Source organism: Lissotriton vulgaris, chromosome 5, assembly GCF_964263255.1.
Source record: "Lissotriton vulgaris chromosome 5, aLisVul1.2, whole genome shotgun sequence".
In the NCBI taxonomy this organism is placed as follows: domain Eukaryota; kingdom Metazoa; phylum Chordata; class Amphibia; order Caudata; family Salamandridae; genus Lissotriton; species Lissotriton vulgaris.
The window spans coordinates 1,422,197,153-1,422,221,932 of record NC_141693.1 but is presented as its reverse complement, the minus strand read 5'-3'; the positions used below and the strand labels follow the sequence as shown (position 1 = coordinate 1,422,221,932).

The window sequence follows — 24,780 nt, the reverse complement described above, 5'->3', positions numbered from 1 at the left end:
TGTTAGTGTACCCTGACCACCCAACTCCTTTACAATTTTGGTCCTGATGAAAAACCGGTAAATCCCATATGGTTTGAAACATGTAGACCCAGCACATATCACAGATACATTAGGTCTCATTAAAGCCTTTATTGTATCATCACTGTTTTTAATATTGTCCAGTAGCTTTAGAATAAATTATATTTGGTAAAAGTTATACCAGGACAATTTTTAACTCACTGACTTTTTTTCACATTCATCACTCACATACCCGCTCCACTGTATTCAGGTGTTGTAGCACACCTTGGCGGCACTCGGCTGTCGAGGTGGCCCCGATGATGAAGCATGTCACCGACCAGGTCGGTGAGTGAGGGGTTCCTTAAAAACAAAGGAGGACTTCTTCTTTTACACTAGTGTCTCATCCCACCAATACTGGCTGTTTCAGCCTTATCTTTGGTGGTACTCCTTCGTATTGTTATATAGCTACCTGTCTAGGGGAATGGGAGTACCCTTCCATCCACAACAGTGGATATAATCCCTTAACTCTCCCACCTTGTTAAATATATGTCCCTTCAAACTGGACTACTTACAGACAAAGCAGGTACTAGCACCGAAGACAGTTGGAAGGGCCACACTTTAATTGAGACAGTGCCAGTAGTGCACGAGGGTGGCTGTAACAGCCTGGAAGGAAGGAGACTTCGCAGGAAAGATGAGTTGAGGTAAGTCAGTTTATTCATCCCAAGAGGAAGCTGTTGCATTGTTCTGCACCTCTCAGCCTGTTCTTAATCGCCCGCCTAGAATGCCATCACCTCACAGCCCCCTACATTCTATGACGCAAGATGCCACACCTCCCTTCCCACAAACCATACAATGAATAAACAGTGAATGCAACAATACAAATAAACCTATAAAATAAAAGGAAATACCCCCCATAAAACAAACGTACCCACTTCATGTAAAATCTTAAATAACATAACACGGAGGAAACATATGCTAGCTCTACCCCATGGACCTGTCAAACAGTATAAACCATGCAAAAATCACCAAAATTCAGATTAAATACATTTTGTAGTCTCTAACCCATTCAGGTGCCCTCCGGAACCGTCCTTGTCTAGCTTGCCCTGGAAACGCATTTGGCTGCACACCATTCCTTGCTTCCCCAGGCACATTGGTAATGGAATCAGCCAGCTTAACAACTTTTTTCACATTCCATACAGTTCTGTCACTCAGGTAAATGACGTGTGCATTTACCTTTTTCTCACGTAACAGACTTGAGAACTCGGACATTCCCTTCTTCCCTTTATGTCCACAAAGCAGGTGCATCCAATCAACAATCACAGTGCTTCGGAAATGTGTGCCTCTCATGCCATCTTCTCTGACAACAATCTTACCCTCATTTCGCCTCTCCACTCCAACTTGCCTTTCAAAAGGTTATTTACCAGTGGCACCATTGGGTGTGGTGCGATGTGTCCTTATCAGCTTCCACACAGCCTTGGTCCACAAACCACCCTGACTCAAAGCCAGTTGTAAACCTTCATTCAGTGTTCTGTTCCACCACTCCTCCAATCCACTCCCTGGAGGATAATAGACCGAGTAACAGATATGCTCCACACCTCATTTCTCAATAAAATCTCTCATGACACAACCTGCACTCCATTATCTGTCACTATCACGTCCAGGAAACCTTTTCTGTTCCATAGCTCTTCCATAAACACAGTCAAGTCTTGTGTATTGACCAGATTAGTAAAATCCACTTCTGTCCACCTGGAATGGTAATCCACGGCCAGCAGAGCATATACAGACCAAGCACCTAAAACTCCACAACATATAGAAATGTCCAAAGCTAATTTCTTCCACTGGGGCTTCTTTCCTTCAGTGCTTTGTTCCACCGCTCCACCAATCCATTCCCTCGGAGATAATATACAGAAGAACGGACATGATCCACACCCGATTTCTCAAAAAAATCTCTCATTTTACATGCCTCACACCACTCATACTTGACATTCTTTGTCATACCTTTCCTCATATTCACTGTCCTGTCCACAATATTTGGTATACATTTTGAATAACATATCGTGGAGGAAAAACATGCTATCTCTGCCCAATGGACCTGTCAAACAGTATAAAGCATGCAAAAAAAATCCTCATCGCCACTATAATGGCCTGGAAGAAAGGAGACTAAGCAGGAAAGATGAGTTGAGGTAAGTGAGTGTATTCCTCCCAAGAGGAAGCTGTTGCAACACCCTGCACCTCCAGCCTGCTCCTAATGGGCCGCCTAGAATGCCATTAGCTCAAAGCCACCTTACATTCCATGACACAGGATCCCACACTGGCCCTTGCAGTAGCATTTGGTGGAGACCTCTTAAGTAAATTATTTTTTATTAACGCATTTTAATATCTGCTATTTTGAATTCTGTCATGTCCTGTATTCCTTCTTTTTTTGTAAGGGTAAACAAGTGACCTAAATGTGGAATAGCTGGAGGTTGCAATGAATACTGCTGGGGATTAGGAGGAAGGCAGTCAGTTTGCGCGGGATTGCAGTGCCGCAGCCTTCGAAGCCATTTATTTTTTAGTTTCGACTAAATAAACATGTATTTGTGCTGTACCTTTTTAATTTAGAACACTCTACCCTCAGTGAATAGAATGTTCGAATAGTCTCATAGCCCTTCTGCCTTGGGCTATATTCATTGTTGAATACCGGCTCCCTCTTCTTGCAGCTCGGGGACAAGGCCTTTAACAACTCTCATTCTTAAAGACCGCTTTAGAGCTGTAGGTATTTGGAAAGTGGCTGCTTTAAATGTTGCTGTGTAACAAATGTGAACAAACACTTGTGTCGAATACTTGCTTCTATCCACTTAATTTGCTATGCGGATTCAGCTATCTTTTAATGCACCATTCTCTTCTTCTTACCACAATAGAATTGAAGTTTCACATCTAGTCCTTGCCTTCTTTGCTGGAGTGCTGTTGTCTACCCTGCTGTTTGTCCTCATCTTCTATATCTGGAAAAAGATTCGTAAGTACCTTCAAAAGCGACTCGCGACCCCGCGGCCAACTTTAGTAGGTGTTGCTGGGTTAAACACCTTAATTGCATTTCTGCATTATATTTGATTTGTAAGTAATGTATTAATTGGATTAGAAAATATACCTTAAACTGACTTACAGTTCAAGTCAAGTCAAAAACATTTGTATCGCGGTCATGTCACATCCAAAGAGTCTCATGGCGCTTGCAGACGGCTCTGACAAGAAAAAGAGGGAGGCCTAGTTGGAGAAAAGCCAGCTGTGTTCTTTGATGGCACGGACATTGATGGGCATTTTATTCCACAGAGCAGGGGCGAGGTAAGAGAAGGAACGACCACCATTTCTGGAGGTTTGTATTCTGAGAGGAGTGAGCAGAGACTCAGCACTAGATCTGAGTTCTCTTCGGGGGATATACCATGTTAGTTTTCGAGACCAGTATTTTGGTCCCTTTCCATACATGTGTTTATGGACTAGGTATAGCGTTTTAAAACGTATTCGTTTTTTTACTGGGATCCAATGAAGGCTCTTCAGACATGGGGCCGATGGGGACCTTCGTGGTAGGTTAAAAACCAACCGGGCTGCAGTATTCTGAAGGACCTGTAATCTATTCAAGTGGTGTTCATTTATGGCTATTAAGAGCGCATTCCCATAGTCCATTCTGTTTATGATTAGACCCTGGACTAGGGGTTTCCGAGCCTCAGCGGGAATCCACTAAAAAACTTTACTAAGGCTGCGCATAAGTCAGAAACCAGTGCCAACGATATTATTTATATGGTTCATCATGGACAATTTATTATCAATGTGAAAGCCCAGATTCCGCACTGATTCCTTAGGTGTTGGACAGCTGCCCAGATTCGTTGGCCACCAATCCTGAGCCCAATGTTCTGCAGCTTGACCAAAAAGCATGATTTCAGATTTACTACCATTGAGCTGCAGGTGGTAATCATAAATAGTGGTACATGTCCTCACACATATTCAAACATCTGGGGCTCTTCGTGTCCAGTTCTAGAATGTATTTAGTTTCCAATTGTCGCAGAGCTTTGTCTCGATTCCCTCCTCTTTTGTTTATGGGGACACTGTCAAGAACAAAATAAGATAGTACATTCAAATTGTTACCATGTTCAGACTTGACGTGTCTTGCAACGGGATATGTTTGGTCCGAATTAACTGTTGCTCGAAAATGTTGTAAGATGCGTGCCTGCACCGGAAGTTTTGTGCTTCCCACATAGCGGAGACCACATATACAATTCAAGACATACACCGCATAGTCTGTTTTGCAGTTAAAATTGCCTTTGATCTCAATAAACTCATCAGAAAAAGCGTTTTTGTAGGATTTAGTATTTGAACCAAACTTGCATGCTCTGCAACTGCTACATTTGAAAAAGCCGTTCTTTGTGGAGAACCATATATCTCTATTAAAAAGTTCTGGGCTGTTCTTTACCAGATCTGATCTCATGGAATATGCTTTGCGGTAAGTGATACTGGGTTTACAGGCAGGACTCCCTTAAGAACCCCATCAGTTAAAACAATGGGCCACTGAGCATTAATGATTTTCTTATGGCATGAGATTGCTTACTGTACGTGGTAATGAACCTACATTGAGAATTGCCATTACAGCCGACCGACTCTGTACATATAGCTGTGGTTAGCTCTGTTCCACTACTCTGGGCGGTGGCCACTGGTTGTAGTAAAGCACATCTATCCTGTTAATTTACTTTTTGTAAAGCCAATTTTACTTTACGTACCCCATATCCACGAGCTATATATATATATATTACCTACTGGCGGTTGCCAGTAGGTAGTTATAGTTAGGACCTAGTTTCCATAGGAAATCCGCAACATTCTATTCAGAATAACTTTTGCACCGGTGGACGAATATTCGTGAATTTCTTCAAGAAAATGGCCTGCTCAGTTCCGCTCCTTCCTTGAAAATTTGGGGGTGATTCGTCAAGTGGGGGCTGAGAAACAAGGGGTGGTCCCAAAACGTGTTTTCCCCATGCAATTTTCCATAGGGCCCTTTAGCCAGGGCTACAGCCCGAACGGCTGAATGGAATTACACCAAATTTGGCAGAGAGGTAGAGTTCGGTTCGCAGATTGTGCTTTTTGTTAAATGGTGAAAATCCATTCAGTAGTTTCTTTGAAAATTGCAAGTAAAATCATAGCGATATCTAGAGACGGGGTGCAGCACGCGAACGGAAATTCGTTCAATTACGAGCGCGAGCTGCATGCTGATTGGCTGTGTACTGTCTGTCAACATTCGAAACCAGGAAGTGTTGGCGGCCATCTTGTGCCTCACTAGAACCGAGTCACAAGAAAACAGTAAAATAAAATTGAGAAATAAGGGAAGGGGGCAGGCTAGAAACATTCTGACCCTCTAGGCTTGTTCAGGGGGTTATACATAGATGTTTAGGCTCATTTTTTTTTGTTTTTTTTAACGAAAAATCGCGGAGTACGCGTACAGAAATACCTAGAATCACGAGCAGGAGCTGCATGCTGATTGGTTGTGAACTGTCTGAACACTTGATACCAGGAAGTGTTGGCAGCCATCTTGTTCGTCGCTAGAAGCGAGTCACAAGAAAACAGGAAACAAAGTTGAGAAATAAGGAAAGGGGGCAGGGTAGAACCATCCTGACCCTGTAGGCTTCGTCAGGGGTTAGGTTTAGAATTTTTAGGCTATTTTTAAATTTTTTATTTTGAATAGAAAAATCGCAGAGTACGCGTATTTACGTGCGTGAGCTGTATGCTGATTGGTTGTCGATACTCCAAACCAGGAAGTGTTGGCAGCCGTGTTGTTGGTCGCTAGTCGGAAGAAAACAGTTTAAAAAAAAAAAGGTGAAAAATAAGGAAAGGGGGCATGGTAGAAACATCCTGATCTTGCATGTTTGGTCAGGGGGTCGTTCATGGATTTTTAAGCTCTATATTTTATTTTGAATAGAAAAATTGCGGAGTACGCGTATTTACGTGCATGCTGATTGGTTGTCGACTGTCTGTCAAATGTGAGAGATTTATGAAAGGGGGCATGGTAGAAACATTGTGAAACTGTAGGGTTGCTCAGGGGGTACTTTATGGATTTTTAAGCTCTATATATTTTTTATTTACAATGGAAAAATTGCTGTGTGCACGGACATACAATCACGAGTTGCATGTTGATTGGCTGTCAACGCTTCATGTTGTCGAGGGGGCGTACGTGCCCCGGGGTCCGCCACCTTCCTGGGGCAGTAATCTTTAAAGTAGGGTGGCCGTGAAGGGACGGATCTCCTAGCTCCGGGGGTTACCACTTTTCAGGGCTTTTTAATGTTGGGAGGGTGTAGCAGTGAGTCCGTCCTGGAGCTCTTGATTGTTCTGGGGAGTCCTGCAGTGTCCTGGGGTGTGTACCACCCGGCACACTGCTGTTTGGTATGGTAGGGCGGGAGCGTCGCGGCTCCCACTTCAGCACATTCAGATTGCTTTTCGTTAGAGAGCAGCATATAACTGTTCTTTTTCGTTACTTGTATTCCGTTTTATTTACAGTATGTTTCTACGTCTCTTCAGAGTTCCACAGGGTAGCGTCTGTGGCAGTGTTGTTTTTTGTTTGCCTCCCTTCACCCTAATTGACAACGTAATGGGGGCACTGCTGTTGTTTTAACTTTGCAACACAGTAGGTAGGATAAATAAAGCACTTGACACAACGTAGAGTGACACTATTTATTGTATTTAATGTTCCTATGTTTTGAAAATAGAATATACTCATGTACAAAATATTGTTTTATTTCAAAAATAAATATTTTTATGAATCACCACATGAGCTGATATTATAGTATAGATAAAAAGAAGTGTTTATGTACAAGGAGCTACAACAGAAGAAATTCAGTATGGAAAATCAACAACAGAATTTGAACACATTTTCGAAATTAGTAACAGTGTTATATATATATATATATATATATATATATATGTATATGTATATATATATATATATATATATATATATATATATATGTATATGTATATATATATATATATATATATATATATATATATATATGTATATGTATATGTATATATATATATATATATATATATATATATATATATATATATATATATATATATATATATATATATATATTAACTTTGGCGCCGGTGGAGAATCTTCGCGAATTTCTCAAAGTTCGTGGCCCGCTCCGCTCCTTCCCTGAAAATGTGGGGGGGATTCGTCAAGCGGGGGCCGAGATAAAAGGGAGTCCCAAAACGTGTTTTCCCCATGTTAATTTCCATAGGGCGGTTGGCCTCACTTTTAGCCCAAACGGCTGAATGGATTTCCACCAAAATTGGCAAAATTGTAGGGACTGGTAGCCCGATGTGCCTTTGCTATGTCTCAAGATATGTGCTCCAGTGGATTTTGAGTAATTTAGGTTAAAAAAATATATATATCTATGGCAGCGCCCCGGTACGCGCACCGGGGAGCGCTCTGGGCGCGCCACACGAGGTGCGCACGGAAAGCTGATTGGCTCTCGGGTGTCTGTAAACATTCGAAACAGTCCAGACCGGCCGCCATCTTGTGTCTCGGTAGGGTAGAGACACAAGAGGTGGAAAAAAAAGGGGGAAAATGACCATAAGGGGGCATGGATAGACCCTCCTGACCCCCTAGGTTTGATGTGGGGGCCATAAAAGGGCCCAGCGGGGCAAAAAAATATTTTTTTTTTGATTTGCGTGGGGGGAGCGCCCGGTACACGCACCGGGGAGCGGACCGGGGAGCGGACCATGGGGAAAAAAGAATGACAGAGTTTTTAAAAAATTTAGCCTTTTTTTATGAATTGGAGGTAGTTCTAAAAAGAACTGTTTTTTTTCTTCTTTTTGTTGCTTTATATTTTTTTATTGTTTTTTGAACATTTTTTACTTTTTTGGGGTTTTCTGAACAGTTTTATATATTTTTGTATTTTTCATGGGGAGAAACGAAAAAACAGGGAATTGAAAAGGGCTCAACTGGAGAAATAATTAGGGTTTATTCGGGCATTTGTGGTTGTCCCCAGCAAGGACGATGAGCTTTATGCTCTGTTCTCCGTAGAAGATGGTCTTCCCACAATGTTTACAGGTTATTCGGAAATCCGCAAACTGTGGCTGAATGCAAGGGATCGTCTCTCTTGCCTCTTGTCCCGACGGAGTGCATTGCTTTCTTTTGGAGGAGGTGCTTGTAGTTTGGGGAGGGTTTCGGGCTAGTTCCCTACTCTCTGCAGCAGAATAGTTGATTGGATGCCTGCGCTGCATGTGTCTAATCATTGTGTGGTTTCCGGATGAATATTTTTTATTAGGGTTCCCCCTAGAAAGTTCCATGCCACAGATTAGGCAAGTCACCTTGGCTGCATTTACTTTTTTCTTCCCCTCTGGGATCGAAAAAAACTCCCATATAATGTGTGGTCTTGGCTGGTCCTCCTCCTCTTCCTCCTCTTGTTGACCACCAATGTAATCTTGTGGTGGTCCTCTTGGTGGTTGTGGTGGTGTTGGTGGTGGAGATGCACCAGCTGCTGCTGCTACTGAAGCCATTATATAGATCAAAAAGGTACAGAGAGGTACAAACAGGTCTTCCTCAGTCAAAGGACAAAGTCAGAATAAGGAAAAAAGGTGGGGTCTTTCATCATTTGGAAAAAAAAAAGGCCTGAACCAATGAGAAGTGTTATTTTCAGGTCACAAGACCAGGGATTTCATCATTATGAAACCAAAACTGTTCTGCACCAATAAAAAGTGTTATTTTCAGGTCAGATGACCGACGCGCTTACGCGACGCGCCCCCGGGTTCACCCGGGGGCGCGCCCCGGGTCGCGTCGCGTAAATGCGTCGGATGTTTACGTTGCGCGATCGTATTCGCTCGAGTGCTTCCGGGTGCGCTTACGCCGTGTGTATCACGCGGACGCGGCGACGCGATACGCCACGATCATGTTTTCGTTCGCGACATTGGCGCTAACGGGACGCTTCACGGTTCGCACACTGGGGTGCTTCAAACGACTACGCTCTCCGGGGCGCTCACCGGGGCGCGCCCCGGGAGCACTCCAGGGTAAAAAAATAAATAAAAAATTGTTTAAAATAAAAATAAAATATAGGATTCATTCATTTTCAAAAATATTACATTTCATAGCTATAGACATTTGCTATTAACCAACTTTTGAAATTCAAAGAAAAAACCATAGTTTTGGGGCCTTATATATAGTTAGGAATTAGCATTTAAAAAACCTATGAAATTCACTGAAAAAACCATAAGTTTCACACCAGTTATAGTTAGGAATTAGCATTTAAAAAACCTATTAAATTAACTGAAAAAACCATAGGTTTCACACCAGTTATAGTTAGCTGGAAATTTTACTGACATAAAACCATTGAAATTCCACGTTATAGTTAGTTGGACTCACTATAACTTGCGCGTGTAATGCACTGCTGATGACGTCACATATTACATCACTCATGACATGGTCAGTGACATCACTCATGACATCACTGATGACACCATCCAGTGAATGTGTGTCTTTCTGAAAAATAAATATGTTTTATATATGTATATGTAAAGGTCGATGGAAGAATAAATGTTTAAATAAGTGTTTTAATGAATGTTTTTAAAAAAAAAAATTGATCAGTTAACTGGCTTATTAAGTGTATCTTAGTGAATACATATATTAGCGAGTAATGTTTAAATATTTAAATATATGTATCAGTGTTTCACTTTGTGTATAATTGGCTGCATGGGTTGGTGAGTAGCTACATGTGTGTGTATATGGGTTATTAGATTTTTTTAGTATCAGTATGAGTGTCTGTATGGTTTGGTGGGGGTATTACTTAGCACATAGATGCATCAATGACTGACTCACTGTTTGTATGTGTTTTGAAGACAGCATATGTGCAGGACTGTATGGGTGGATGAGTGTGTATATGTGTGTGTTAGTGAGTGAATGACTGTCTCACTAGTGTCTTTATCAGTAACAACATATGTTTTAATCTAGTATATGTGAGTATTGATGTTTATAAGTGAGTATATGTGAGATTGTAAGAGTTCCTGTTTAAATAAGTATGTGTTTTTATAAGTGATTGTTTAAGAGAGTAAGTATGTGTAAGTTTCCTTAGAAGTAAGGTGGTAGTGTGTGTATAGTTGTATATGCAAATAAATGGATGTTTAATAGTTTATTTGCATGTGTGAGTATGTGTGTGAGTAACTTTTGGATGACTGTCGGTGTGTTTTTTCAGTGAATATATATATATATATATATATATATATATATATATATATATATATATATATATATATATATATATATATATACAAAATCAGCTCCACACAGCTTGGCACAACACAGCGCGGCGTGACACCAACAGGAAGGAGGGAAGGAGACGGACCAGCCAGGTACAGCAAGGATGTAGATTTATTCACAAAATCAGCAACGCGTTTCGGGCTTACTCGCCCTTTGTCAAGGTGCCCCAGATCTTAAGAACGCCACTCCGCGATGATTGGATTCAATCCTTTATTTGCATAAACACAGTTGCAGCCCCAGCTTAATTCAGACCCTGACGCGTTTCGTTGCAACATGCAACTTCTTCATAGGGAAAAGGGGGAAAGCTGCAAAACCTACTTCAAACTGCCTTATATTTTATGCGTTTCCCATGATGTAATGGTTTCTCAGTTTTGCCGTAAAACTGTATGCTGGGATCTGAAGTACATGATTTAACCTTCCAGTAGGGTTCAATTTCGTAGCCTAATTTTTTATGCCTCAGTTTGAAATAAAAGTTTATCGCCCTCCAGTGGGCTCCAAGGCTGCTTCCGTGTTTTCAATGTCAGCAAAATCATTGCGCTAGCTGGCTGCTTCAGTAACAGCCTCGCAGACCTGTGCTTCTCAGGTGGTGCATTCTCTGCGGCTTGGAGCAACTGTGTTTATGCAAATAAAGGATTGAATCCAATCATCGCGGAGTGGCGTTCTTAAGATCTGGGGCACCTTGTGAATGGATATATATATATATATATCCTGTAACCGGTGGGGTTGGGAAAGGCAGGAGACGAGTCTTAGTGATGCTCAAACCAGGTTTTATTTGGTGGAACAAATGGTCTGTACAGGACTTCCTGACCGCAACTCTTCTCGGGGATCGGCTCCTTTCCCGCCGACATTTTCGGAGCACACCTTCCTCCCAGCGTCGAGTCGGGCTTCTCCTCCTTCTTCCTTCTTCGGGCTCCGTGATGACCCAGGCTCCGCCGAAGGGGAAGACACAAGAGAGGAAGTATCAGGTACACACTTGCGCAATAAACAATCTTGGGGAAAGGGGGTGAGGATCACCTTGGTGCTCGGGGAAGGTATGGGCGTGTAGGAAGTGTACCAGGAAGTTAACTAGTGTTTACGGGATGCCTCTACCCTTCCTACCAACCCAACCCGCTATACGGTCACGCACCTCGGTTAGCCACACCCCTCCAGGGGAGCGGCTGGGCGATGCGTGATATCATTGGCCTCCTGGCTCCGGAGTCCCCGCGGCTCTCTTTCCGATTCCGGCCTCCCGATTCACTGGATTCTCCGTCTCAACTGGTGCACCTTCTGTCCAGTCCTTCTTGACTGCTCTCGCCTCCTCCTCCAATGCCGGTCTCGCCTCCTTCTCTGATATCGCTCTCTCCTTCTGCTCCGATGTCGCTCTCGCCTCCTCGTTCACGCTCTTGCTCCACGCCGCTCCTCTCCACTTACTGACCGCTCCTCCGGTGTAAAGACACACCTGGGTTTGCTGTCTGATGTCCTTTAAGGCATGTCCTGACTCCTCCTCGGTGATGCTCCCACCAGTCCACTTAAAGGGCCCGAGGCCCATCTCCTCATCATCACAACTGTACCGCTCCTCATGCCAGTTCCATGCAGGGGCTGTCGACGTCTGTGGAAACATGAGGGAGGGGTCACAGGTTACAGGCTCACTCTGGGGCACAGGGGGCGGAGGCCACCCGTCCTGTTTACAATTACCTACTGGCGGTCGCCAGTAGGTAGTTATAGTTAGGACCTAGTTTCCATAGGAAATCCGCAACATTCTATTTGTAATAACTTTGGCGCCGGTCAACAAATACATATGAAATTCTCCAAGAAAATGGCCTGCTTCGCTCTGCTCCTTCCCTGAAAGTTTGGGGGTGATTTGTGAAGGGTGGTTCCAAAATGTGTTTTCCCCATGCAATTTTCCATGAGACTTTTAGCCATGGCTACATCCCGAACTGCGGAACGTAATTACACCAAATTTGGCAAAAAGGTAGAGTTTGGTTTGCAGATTGTGCTTTTTGTTAAATGGTGTAAATCCGTTCAGTAGTTCCTGAGAAAATCAAAAGTAAAATCAAAAGTAAAATCATAGTGATATCTAGAGACAAAGTACGTTACGCGTACAGTAAGTGTACCGAAAACCGTACAATTACAAGCACGAGCTGCATGCTGATTGGCTGTCAATTGTCTGTCAACACTTCAAACCAGGAAGTGTTGGCAACCATCTTGTGCCTCGGTAGAACCGAGTCACAAGTAAACAGGGAAACAAAGGTGAAAACGAAGAAAAGGGGGCATGGTAGAAACATTGTGGCGGGTGGTGCTGAGAGCACCGCCCGCCACAATGCTAGAAATGGCGGATGTGCCCGCCACTGTAGTAGGCATATCTTAATGCCCCCCACGGGACCCCCGCGTTATGGTGGACGGTCCCAATCCCTGCTAGGATGACGGGCGGACAAAGTCCGCCTGTCATCCTAATGGACCCCATTGGTTTCACACATGTTATAGTTAGCTGGACATTTCACGCATACAAAACCATTAAAATTCAACCGTTCTAAATTAGTTAGTTCAGATAACTATAACTCGCGCGCCTGCAATGCACTGCTGATGACCTCACATATTACATCACTCATGACATGGTCAGTGACATCACTCATGACATCACTGATGACATCTCAAATGACATCACTCATAACATCACTGATGACATCATCCTTGTGAAAGAGCGGCAGACTTCTTCTCAACATAATATAACCCTTGATACACACATTCAAAAATAGAAACTAAAATTTTCAAAAAAATGGAGATACCAATACCAGTTAGAACAACCTATTCAGTAATTCCACCATCTACATTCACATCCACTCATTCCCCAACAGTTCTATATAGTCACTCATACATGTACTCACTCATCATATGTACTCATAGACCTATACATCCTGTTACACACCGACACTCATCCATAGAATTACTCACACACATACTCACACATGCAAATAAACTATCAAACATCCACTTACTTGCATATACAGCTATACACACACCACTACACTTACTTCTACAGAAACGTACACATACTTACCCTCTTAAACAATCACTTATAGAAACACATACTTATTTATACAGGAACTTGTCCAATCTCTCACTCTCACATATAATCACTTATATACATCAATACTCACATATACTAGATTAAAACATATGTAGTTACTCATAAAGATACTATTGAGACAGTCATTCACTCACTAACACACCCATACACACACTCATCCACCCATACAGTCCTGCACACATGGTGTCTTCAAAACACATACAAACAGTGAGTCAGTCATTCATGCATCTGTGCACTAAGTAATACCCCCACCAAACTATACAGACACTCATTCTGATTCTCAAAATATCAACTAATAACCCATATCGACACTCATGTAGTTACTCACCAACCCATGCAGCCACTTATACACAAAGTGAGGCACTGATAGAGCTATTTAAATATTTAAAAAATACTAGATAATACACGTATTCACTAAGATACAAATAATAAGTCAGTTATACAATCAATTTTACAAAAAAAACCATCCATTTAGACACTTATTTACCCATTTGGTCTTCCGTCGACCTTTAAATATACATATATAAAAAATATTTATTTTTCAGAAAGACACACATTCACTGGATGATGTCATCAGTGATGTCATTTGAGATGTCATCAGTGATGTCATGAGTGAATGTCACTGACCATGTCATGAGTGATGTAATATGTGACGTCATCAGCAATGCATTGCGGGTGTGCGAGTTATAGTTAGTTGAACTAACTATAACGGGGGAATTTCAACGGTTTTATATGAGTGAAATGTCCAGCTAACTATAACATGTGTGAAACCTATGTTTTTTCAGTGAATTTCTAAGGTTTTTTAAATGCTAATTGCTAACTATAACGTGGCTGAAACCTATGTTTTTTTCGCTCGCCAGTAGGTATATATAGTTAGGATTTTTTTGAATAGGGATTTCTGAAAATTCTATGTTGAATAACTTTGTCGTTGATGGACGGAATTGGCTGAAATTTTCAGGAAAATTGCACATTTTGTTTCTGAGCGTCCCCTGAAAGTTGGGGGTGGGGGGGTTTCGTCAAGCGGGGGCCGAGAAAAAAGGGGGTCCCAAAACGTGTTTTTAACATTGAGTTTTCCATAGGGCGGTTGGACTCACTTTTAGCTCGAACGGCTGAATGGATTTCCACAAAACCTGGCAAAATTGTAGGGACTGGTAGCCCGATGTGCCTTTGCTATGTCTCAAGATATATGCTCCAGTGGTTTTTACGAAAATTAACTTTGACAAATATATATTGGGCTACATTGGGCTATATATATGTTAGAGCCCAAATGTAGCCCAATGTAGCCCAATGTAGCCCAAAGATGGCCACCAGAGACAAAAAAAAACAAATGTAGCCCAAATATCAGCCAGATGTAGCCCAACTATAGCCCAGTGACAGAATGTCCCAGAGTGTTCTAAAGAACAACTAGAGCGCTAACAGTCTTACTTATGACAAAAGTATGGCACACCTGAAGTCATCTTGATTTGAATAAAGTGTTAACACTTAAAACATTTAATTTGCAAAGGAACAAAATGAGGGGGTTCATTTTGCCATAGAAATTATGATTAGTGCTGAAGAAAGAAAAATTAGGGCACATTTTGAGTGACTTCTCAAATCCTCTTATATTTCATTCAAAAAATTCTGATATGCAGTCTCCCAAGATGGCCACCAGAGACAAAAGAGCCCAAATGTAGCCCAAATATCAGCCAGATGTAGCCCAACTATAGCCCAATGACAGAATGTCCCAGAGTGTTCTAAAGAACAACTAAAACGCTAACAGTCTTACTTATGACAAAAGTATGGCACACCTGAAGTCATCTTGATTGGAATAAAGTGGTAACACTTAATACATTTAATACATTTAATTTGAACAAAATGAGGGGTTTCATTTTGCCATAGAGGAAATCGATGGCCTGGGGGAAGAGGATGAAAAGAACAGACTATCTAAAATCATGCAAGAGCGTCTAAAGAAAGAGGAGGCAAAAATTGTGGCAAGAAAATCATATAAATTCCAGAGAGATAGGAATGATTATGAGCTTGGCCAGATTTTTACTTTTGCGCGTAAATTTGACACTCTGCGCAGGGGTGGCCCCAAGCAACAACAACAGACAAAAACAAAGAACCCCCCAAGCCATTCCAGTTCCGCAACCAAGGAAGCCAACAGAACGAGTGAATCCTCCAATGCCACAATCAGCTCTGATCCTGACACGGATTCTGAAGCAGACCGCCATAAACAGGCGGAAATGGCGAATCAACCAAAGCTCACACCAGGCCAGGAGATTGTTTTTTTAGGCCAGGACAGGTGGAACACCCTGAGGTCCCATGCAAGGGGCAGTCAAGAAAACACAGGGCAAACTACAGGCGCCGCCAGAGGTCGCGGATGGCAAAAAAGAGGATCTCAAAAGAAGAGGGGAGGTGGAACAGGGCGAACCAATGCCCCTCAACAGGAGTAGAAGTAACCACCAACCGCACTGTTGTTAACCTAACCGAATTAACACTCACGGAGAATGAGGAGAATATTCTCAAACTTGGCCTGTCTTATGCACCCCCTTGCGACTTTGACTATGCCAACACGAGATGCAATGTGTATAAGGCAGTTAGGAAGCTCAAGCTACGCAAGTTTTATGCCATAAAAAACAAGGATGGAGCAATATCAGATATGGAATCAACAGTCAAAACCGAGCAACCCGAAGCATCACAAGGGACTCGTATCCTAAGGGAGCTCTGGGAGACTGAAGGAAGGGGATATGATGTAATCCCTAACACCAGTGAAACTAACAAGGGGATAGATGGGAGTGGTAACAGAATCACAACAACCACACAATTCAGAGCCCCTTCAACGTTTTACCCTATCCTGTTAAGAGACAATATAGATATTTTCCAGGAAAATGTTGTAGCTGATTTAAAGAAGTTGCAAATCCAGACGGGGGGCACTAAGCGCAGATATTCAGCCCAACTACAGCAATATAAGGCTTTGACTGATAAACTGAACAAAGAAAAAAATGTGGTAATCAGAAGCAGTGATAAAGGGGGAAATGTTGTCCTCATGACAAAAACAAACTATGACAAAGAGGCTTATAGTCAACTAAATGACCACTCATGCTACGAGAAGATTAACAACCGTGAGCTCCTGACCATCAAAGAAGAATATCACCGTAAACTATGTAAGTGGCGGTCAGCCAAACTCATCACTGACACTGAATTTGAATATTTAAAGGTTGAATACCCTGTTACTCCTATCCTGTATTTCATACCTAAAATACACAAGGACCCCATTCATCCTCCTGGAAGGCCAATAATATCAGCACGGGGGAGCCTTCTTGAACATACCTCAATCTATATTGATTATTTTTTGCAAGGTTATGTCCAGCAGTTGGGGTCATATATACCTGATACAGGGGATTTTCTAGTAAAAATCAAGGAAGCACAGATTCAGGAGGGAGATTGGCTGATAGCACTGGATGTAACAGCATTATACACCAGTATCTCACATAGTGATGGTCTTGATGCAATACGTTATTATCTATCCAGAAGGGAACCAGGCAATGAAAAACACACTAAAATGCTGTTGGACATGTTAAATTTCTGTCTCACCAATAATGTGTTTTTGTTTAATCAACAGTTGTACCGCCAAAAACAGGGGGTAGCAATGGGGGCCAGTTTCTCCCCAAGCTACGCATGTCTGCACATGGGAGCTTGGGAGGAACTGGTCCTCGGCTTTGGGTACCAGCACATCATTAGGAACAATCTTGTGGCATGGTTCCACTTTATAGACGACCTGTTCGTCATATGGAGAGGAAGTCATGAAGAGGCCCTTAAATTTATTGAGGATATCAATGATAACCCCCTCAATCTCAGATTCACTGCGACACTCAGTCAGGAAAAAGTTACCTTTCTAGATGCTGAACTCTACACCAAGGGGGATCGTTTGGAGTCGAGGGTCTACAGAAAAAAGACAGCTGGCAACAGCATTTTACATGCTGCCAGCGCCCACCCGGTTCATCTCATCTCCAGTATCCCATATGGGGAAATGCTGCGATTAAGACGCATATGCAGCAACCCCATGGATCTGGAGCAGGCACAAAATGAGAGCAGGGATAGATTCCTTGAAAGAGGATACTCCAAAAAATTGATCGACAAAGCTGTACAAAAATCCATGAATATGAGTAGAGAGGAGCTCCTTATCAGGAAAGTGGACAGGGAGCCTACTAGACAAGATACATCTAAACCTGGCAAAGTTGAGCCTGAGTGCTTCAGACTTATAACAGGATTCACTAAGCAACACCATCAGATAAGAAAAATAGTGAATAAACACTGGCCCATTGTACTGAGGGACAATGTGATAGGCAAAAGTCTGCCAAAGTCTATTTCTTTAACTTTCAGTAGAGCCCCCTCTTTGAGGGATCACATTGTCAAAACTAACCCAGATCCCTTTACTAAAACAGAGTGGTGGCAAAGAAATAGAGGATTCTACAACTGTAAAATCTGTAAAGCATGCACTCATGGTGAAAACACCAAAACATACAAGGATGGATTTACAGGGAAAGAACATTTGATAACCCAAGTACTAACATGCAAGACAGAATACGCAATATATGTTTTGCGCTGTCCTTGCGGTTTGCAGTATGTGGGCAGCACCAGGAATGCTGTCCATAAACGCATCTTACAACATCTGCAAGCGATAACTAACATGGACAGCACTTATCCGGTAGCACGCCATTTTAAGGACCATCACCAAAGTAACAACAGTGGTCTTAGATACTGGGTTATCGATTCGGTCATTAATACTAAAAGGGGTGGAGATAGGGAAACCAGACTTAGAAAGCTGGAAACGAAATATATCCTCCTGCTCAATACTAAGGTGCCCTATGGGTTGAATGTGACAGAAGACCTTCACACTTGCTTGCTCTAGAAGACTCAATTTATCAGGAGTGTACGCTCTCCCCCCTCGAGGATAATGTCCAAGGCAATCACCCGGCTGGGAGAAGGCTGGGACAGATCCCGAGGGGGCTGCGAGCATACACATATTATTGTGATTTCTTTTGGAAATGTTATGCTGCTTTGAGAACATTTTATGTTTTTGTTATTATATTTCACTGTGCACTGTTTTTCAACCTGGTTAAGAACCAACAAGACGAATTACACTATAAGGATTTCTTAACATAGGGTTTTTTTATTATTTTATTATTATTATTTTTTGGTTGTGGGTTTTGGGCCGCTTTGGACCTGAATTATAATTTTCACTCGTTCCATAACAAATAGCATTGAGACATGGCAACTATGGCACCCATATAGTAGTCTACATTACTGATTCATGTGACTTATTTGAAATGTGATACCATTTGAACTCCGTCTTTGATTAGAAACTGCAATGCAAATTGCTGAATGTTAACAGAAATTGATAAATTAACTATCCTCCTCATTTGGAATCATTATATTTGTAAAAAAGCACTGTCTATAAGTGACACTGATTAGGACCGAGGAATATTGTAATATGCGTATTTGCACAAATATTGCCAAATTTGCACATTCTGTCGGAATAAAGCACTTTAAAGCACATTTTGCACTTTAAAATATCAGCACATAGCACTTTATATGGATTCAGCCATTAATCCGAGGTTCCTAAACTTAGAGTTAAAACTCGAATCTAAATTTACAAATGTTAAGAGACATGTGGAAGGAGGTGTATATATTTGTAAATAAGGTTTCTTTTAGACGGATATGTACAATAGATATGTGTATTTTACTATGATTTATTTTAATGAACTCCATTTATAATTCAAGTCACAGTGAACATTGAATCTGTACAGAATATTGACTTTAAGGATTTTTTACAAATGTATTTTACATCTATTTAGAAAATTGAAGTATAAACAGATATGGGTGCATGGCATAGTATGTCTTCTATGTCTACTTGTAAGTTTGCACAGGTGATTTGAGTTGACCACTTGCTTTCACTTTAAAAGGTGTACCTTGCATTGAAAACGCTGTCATGTGATCAAGGCTCCGCTGAGCCGAAACGTCTGTGACTCTTTCTGCTAAATAAAGATCTGTGAAGCACCTCGAGGTCCGTGTCCGGAGTCTGCTTGCTGGCGGTGCGAGCTGCGCGAGCTTGGAGGCAAACGGAGTTCAAGATATATATATATATATATATATATATATATATATATATATATATATATATATATATATATATCTTCACACGCCGGTTCCTGCTTTCCCAGCCACTTCGAGCGCTCAATGTGGGTGCGTTACCCTACGGCGGAACCTCGCCGTTCAATATAGCACACTCCTCCGTTTTGACGAAAGAAATGGGCGCACACTCGCTGCCTTCCACAATTATTTTATTCGATCTTTAACAGCTTGGAAACAAACAACGATCAACGCGTTTCAGTGCTCCTGGCACCTTGCTCACGATCACTTGTTTACATTTTTTTTCTTTTTTTAAAGTAACCAATAACATGGATGTTACCTCACATCCTGTTTTACTCTAGGCATTGTGGTTATTGTAGTTTTTAATAAAAAGAGTCTGTTTTTGTGAAGATGGGTCCGCTAGTTCAGTACTATTTCAATTGATAGTTTGGATATTCATTGCATCATGAATATTTTTCGTTTTGGACCGTGTTCTTATTGTTTATATCCCTCCAGTGGGATTACTTGACTAGCAGCCAATTTATCAGAGATCCCCTGAGAGGCCATTGCATGTTTCTGACCCTGTAGTTAAGTTCATTTTGTTGTTCTCCTGTCCTTCCATGAATGTGTCATGTGTCACTCATCTCTCTTTACTCTTCACCAGCTCATTATGAGTTCTTACACGAGGTGGATGTACAACTCCTCCGATTGGTTCAGGCCATGTGGATGTAAGGTTCTGAAGTTTAGGATGTGTCGCGATTCTTTTTTGCGCATGATTTTCTCACGATCTCCTCCCCGTATGTTCTTCGGTATGGTCTCTATCCCGAAGAATTTTAATTTTTGCCAATCCGCATTGTGCTTCTGCTCCATGTGTTTTGCCACCGCATTTGCTCTGTCCTTGTGTGTCGTGGCTCTGGCATGTTCCATTATCCGCTTTTTTAGCTCTCCCTTGGTGCTTCCCACATACATCAGGGGGCATGGACATACCACGCCATAGACCGTGAATTCTGTTGTGCAGGTGATTAGTTGTTTTATCTGCCATTTTTTGTTATCAGGTAGCGGTATTTCTTTGGTGGGTTTGGCAATTTGACACATTTTGCAGTTATAGCATTTTACAAAGCCTGTGGTTTTCAACCAGTCTTTCTTTTTGCTTGTGCTGCAGTGGCTGTGGATCAGTTGATCTTTCAGATTTGGGGCTCTTCTATAGGTCACCTCCGGATGTGAGCCCACTATTTTTCCTACTGTATCATCCAGATGGAGTATTTTCCAATTTTTTCTCATTATTTTTACAAGTTCTTTACTGTTTTCTGAGTAATCCATAATTAGTCGAATTGGTTCTCGTGTACATTTTTCTTTTTCAATCGACTTTGTCAGACACTCCTGTCTTGTTTTTACGTTTGCCTTTTGCCAGCACTTTTCAATATTTCCCCAATTGTATTGACGATTTTTAAATCTTTGTTTTGCTTTGGTGCTGTGTTCCTGCCATTCTGTGTCTTCACTGCATATCCTCCTGATTCGGAGGAACTCTCCATAGGGTATGCTGGAGATAAGGGATGCTTGGTGGCAACTCGTTGCTTCCAATGTGGCATTGGTAGCTGTTGCTTTTCTGTGAAGCGTCGTGTGGATATGGTTTTCCTTGACATAAATACGAGTATCCAGGAAGGTGATTTCGGTGTTGCTGATCTCGTAAGTGAAGGATAATCCGGCCGTTCTTGCGTTGATGATGTTGAAATACTCCTGGAATTCATCTTTGGTTCCTTCCCAAATAATCAACAGGTCGTCTATAAACCTTATCCAACACATGACCTTACTTGTGAATTTGTCAAATTCTGGCGCCCAAGCTATTTCCTTTTCCCAGTACCCCATTGTGAGACAGGCGTAATTGGGACTAAATGAAAAACCCATTGCGGTTCCGCTGCATTGTCTGTATATTTCTTCACCGAACAGGAAGATGTTTTGTGATAGGCATAATTCCATCATGTCTAACAACATTTGATTATGATTTTTGTACACAATGTCTCTTTGTTGTAGAAAGTAATTGCAAGCTTTAAGACCCAGATTATTTTGTATATTTGTATACAATGATACAACATCCATAGATATTAGTTGATAACTTTCTTGCCATGGGATGTTTTCTAGTCGTCTCAACAAGTCGTTGGTGTCCTGTATGTATGAGCTGAGTTCTGTTACATGGGGTTTAAGAAAGTGATCTATGTAGTTTGAGATTGGTTCTAGCAAAGAGCCCTTTGCCGATAATATCGGTCTGCCTGGTGGTTTGTTGCGGTCTTTATGCACCTTAGGAAGGAAGTATATTGTTGCCGTGATTGGGTGGCTGGTTGTAAGATATTTTTCTTCATCACTGTCAATGAGATTATTTAATTTCCATTGTCTCAATTTTTCATCTAACTTGGTCTTTATTTCTTGAGTTGGATTTGTTCTAAGTCTTTCATAGTATCTCGTGTCTTTCAATTGACGGTGTGCCTCGGTGATATATGAGCTTTTGTCCCAGATCACAATGTTTCCGCCTTTATCGGCCATTTTTATCTCAATTAAATCATCATTGCAAAGGTTTTCTAACCCTTTCCGTTCTTCTTGGGTTAGATTATCCTGATATTTGGATCCTTTGATTTTATATAAGTCCTGAATCACCGCTTCTTGGAAAGTATCCACCTTGTTGCCCGGTGGTAACTGAGGATAGAATTTCGATTTGGGTTTCAGATTGCTGATGCCTGCTCCCTTTTGTGTGATTGCTTGACTCAACGTTATTTCTTCCCCATTCATGGTGTCAAGGTTCAGGAGGGTAGTAAAGGCTTCTGCATCTCTTGCCTGCAACTCTGGGGTATCCTGGTTTGTCATTTCAGTGCTCTTACCGCTTTTATATTTGTTTTCCTCAAAGAATTTGGCTAGTTTAATCTTTCTCACATAAAGGTATAGATCAATCCTTGCTTGAACGATATTCATTTTCTTTTTTGGGCAGAAATTGATGCCTCGTTTAAGAAGCTTCATCTCAGTCTCAGTGATTGTTCTTTTCGAGAGGTTTATGATTTGTAGCTCGTCCATTACTTCCCCTTCTTCTGGCGCATGCTCCTTGTTTCCGTGCCTATCTTCTCGGATGATTGTTCTGTTCCGATTGCCCCTTCTTGTTTTCTTCTGTTTGTTGTCCACCGTCTGCCTCTTCCTCTTCCTCTCTGTTGATTCTGTGCGCCTCGGCTCTGTTCCCATTGCCTTTGTTGTAGCACGAGGCGCATATCCCCTAAAAAAAGGCATCCTTTCTGTGTTTACTGGTGCCCCTTGTTGTACTTCATTTCCATCTGCGGATATAAGTGAGCATGAGGATGAGGCACTGCTTGACAAATTAGTGCCTCGTTTTTGTGGAGACATTTGTTTAATGAAGTCATATTTTCTAGAGAAGGTGAAAATGCAGCCTTCCTCATAATCCACTGTATCCCTTATGAATTTGTTGTGTTTGCGTTCTCGTACTGTTTCCTCATGTTTGGTTATTTGACTGTCCAGTTCCTCCTTGAACTTAGTCATTTCGCTATTCAGTTTCAGTGAGATGATTTCCTTTTCCATTTCCTTGAGTTCCTCCTGTATTTTGTTTAAGCTGATTTCTATGTGTTTTACCAGAATTGCAACCAGTCCCAGGGAGGATTGAAGGATGAACTCACCCCATTCCTCCAAAAGTTCGTTTGAAGTGTCTTGATGGCTAGGCATTAGCATTATCCTTAATCCTCTTGGTATCATTTTTGCCTCCAAGTATTTCTGTAAAGCAATGAATTCCCAGGACTTATTAATTTCTTTGCGGCTTAATTTTTCCCACAATCTCAATTTGCTTTTCACATCCGATTTTTGCGTGTCTGCTTTAGTTGGTTTGTCACCTTTGTCTCTTTCAACATTGCCCTTAACAAACATCGTTGTTAACATTTCACCTCTTTTTGCTGCCCTTTGTTCCATTTTTGTTTCCAAATTCGCTGTATGCTTTGAATACAATTTATCGTGGCACGTGGAAAGACAGCGCCCGTCCTCTTATGCTTTCAACAGGTGGGAGAGTTCATGCGCGCATCATACTGTGATGATATCATGCTCGCGCCCTTCAAATCCCAAAGCACAGCGGTCGGCACCGAACTGACAGACTTCCCGAATAGTGCGTTTCATTAACCGCTCCGCTCTTCCTTGACACAGTCACACGCTTACCTTCTCTTCAAGCGTTGTGTGTGTCCCGAGCTGCGGTGACCTCTTCCCGTCAGCGTTCACTCCGGCTGGGTAAATTTCAATCTTCACACGCCGGTTCCTGCTTTCCCAGCCACTTCGAGCGCTCAATGTGGGTGCGTTACCCTACGGCGGAACCTCGCCGTTCAATATAGCACACTCCTCCGTTTTGACGAAAGAAATGGGCGCACACTCGCTGCCTTCCACAATTATTTTATTCGATCTTTAACAGCTTGGAAACAAACAACGATCAACGCGTTTCAGTGCTCCTGGCACCTTGCTCACGATCACTTGTTTACATTTTTTTTCTTTTTTTAAAGTAACCAATAACATGGATGTTACCTCACATCCTGTTTTACTCTAGGCATTGTGGTTATTGTAGTTTTTAATAAAAAGAGTCTGTTTTTGTGAAGATGGGTCCGCTAGTTCAGTACTATTTCAATTGATAGTTTGGATATTCATTGCATCATGAATATTTTTCGTTTTGGACCGTGTTCTTATTGTTTATCTCTGATAAATTGGCTGCTAGTCAAGTAATCCCACTGGAGGGATATAAACAATAAGAACACGGTCCAAAACGAAAAATATTCATGATGCAATGAATATCCAAACTATCAATTGAAATAGTACTGAACTAGCGGACCCATCTTCACAAAAACAGACTCTTTTTATTAAAAACTACAATAACCACAATGCCTAGAGTAAAACAGGATGTGAGGTAACATCCATGTTATTGGTTACTTTAAAAAAAGAAAAAAAATGTAAACAAGTGATCGTGAGCAAGGTGCCAGGAGCACTGAAACGCGTTGATCGTTGTTTGTTTCCAAGCTGTTAAAGATCGAATAAAATAATTGTGGAAGGCAGCGAGTGTGCGCCCATTTCTTTCGTCAAAACGGAGGAGTGTGCTATATATATATATATATATATATATATATATATATATATATATATATATATATAACCTACTGGCGGTCGCCAGTAGGTATATATAGTTAGGATTTTTTTTTAATAGGGATTTCTGAAAATTCTATGTTGAATAACTTTGGCGTTGATGGACGGAATTGGCTGAAATTTTCAGGAAAATGGCACATTTTGTTTCTGAGCGTCCCCTGAAAGTTTGGGG

The 24,780-nt window shown here is 41.6% G+C and overlaps 1 protein-coding gene across 1 annotated transcript in view; it reads left to right on the top strand.

Moving 5' to 3' along the window:
- Nucleotides 1-24,780, top strand: part of C5H1orf162 (chromosome 5 C1orf162 homolog) — a 349,182-nt gene that overhangs the window by 191,905 nt on the left and 132,497 nt on the right. Inside the window, exon 4 of the mRNA XM_086923354.1 lies at nucleotides 2,898-2,992. Coding sequence (XP_086779480.1) covers nucleotides 2,898-2,992 — 95 coding nt within the window. The remainder of the gene's footprint in view (nucleotides 1-2,897; nucleotides 2,993-24,780) is intronic.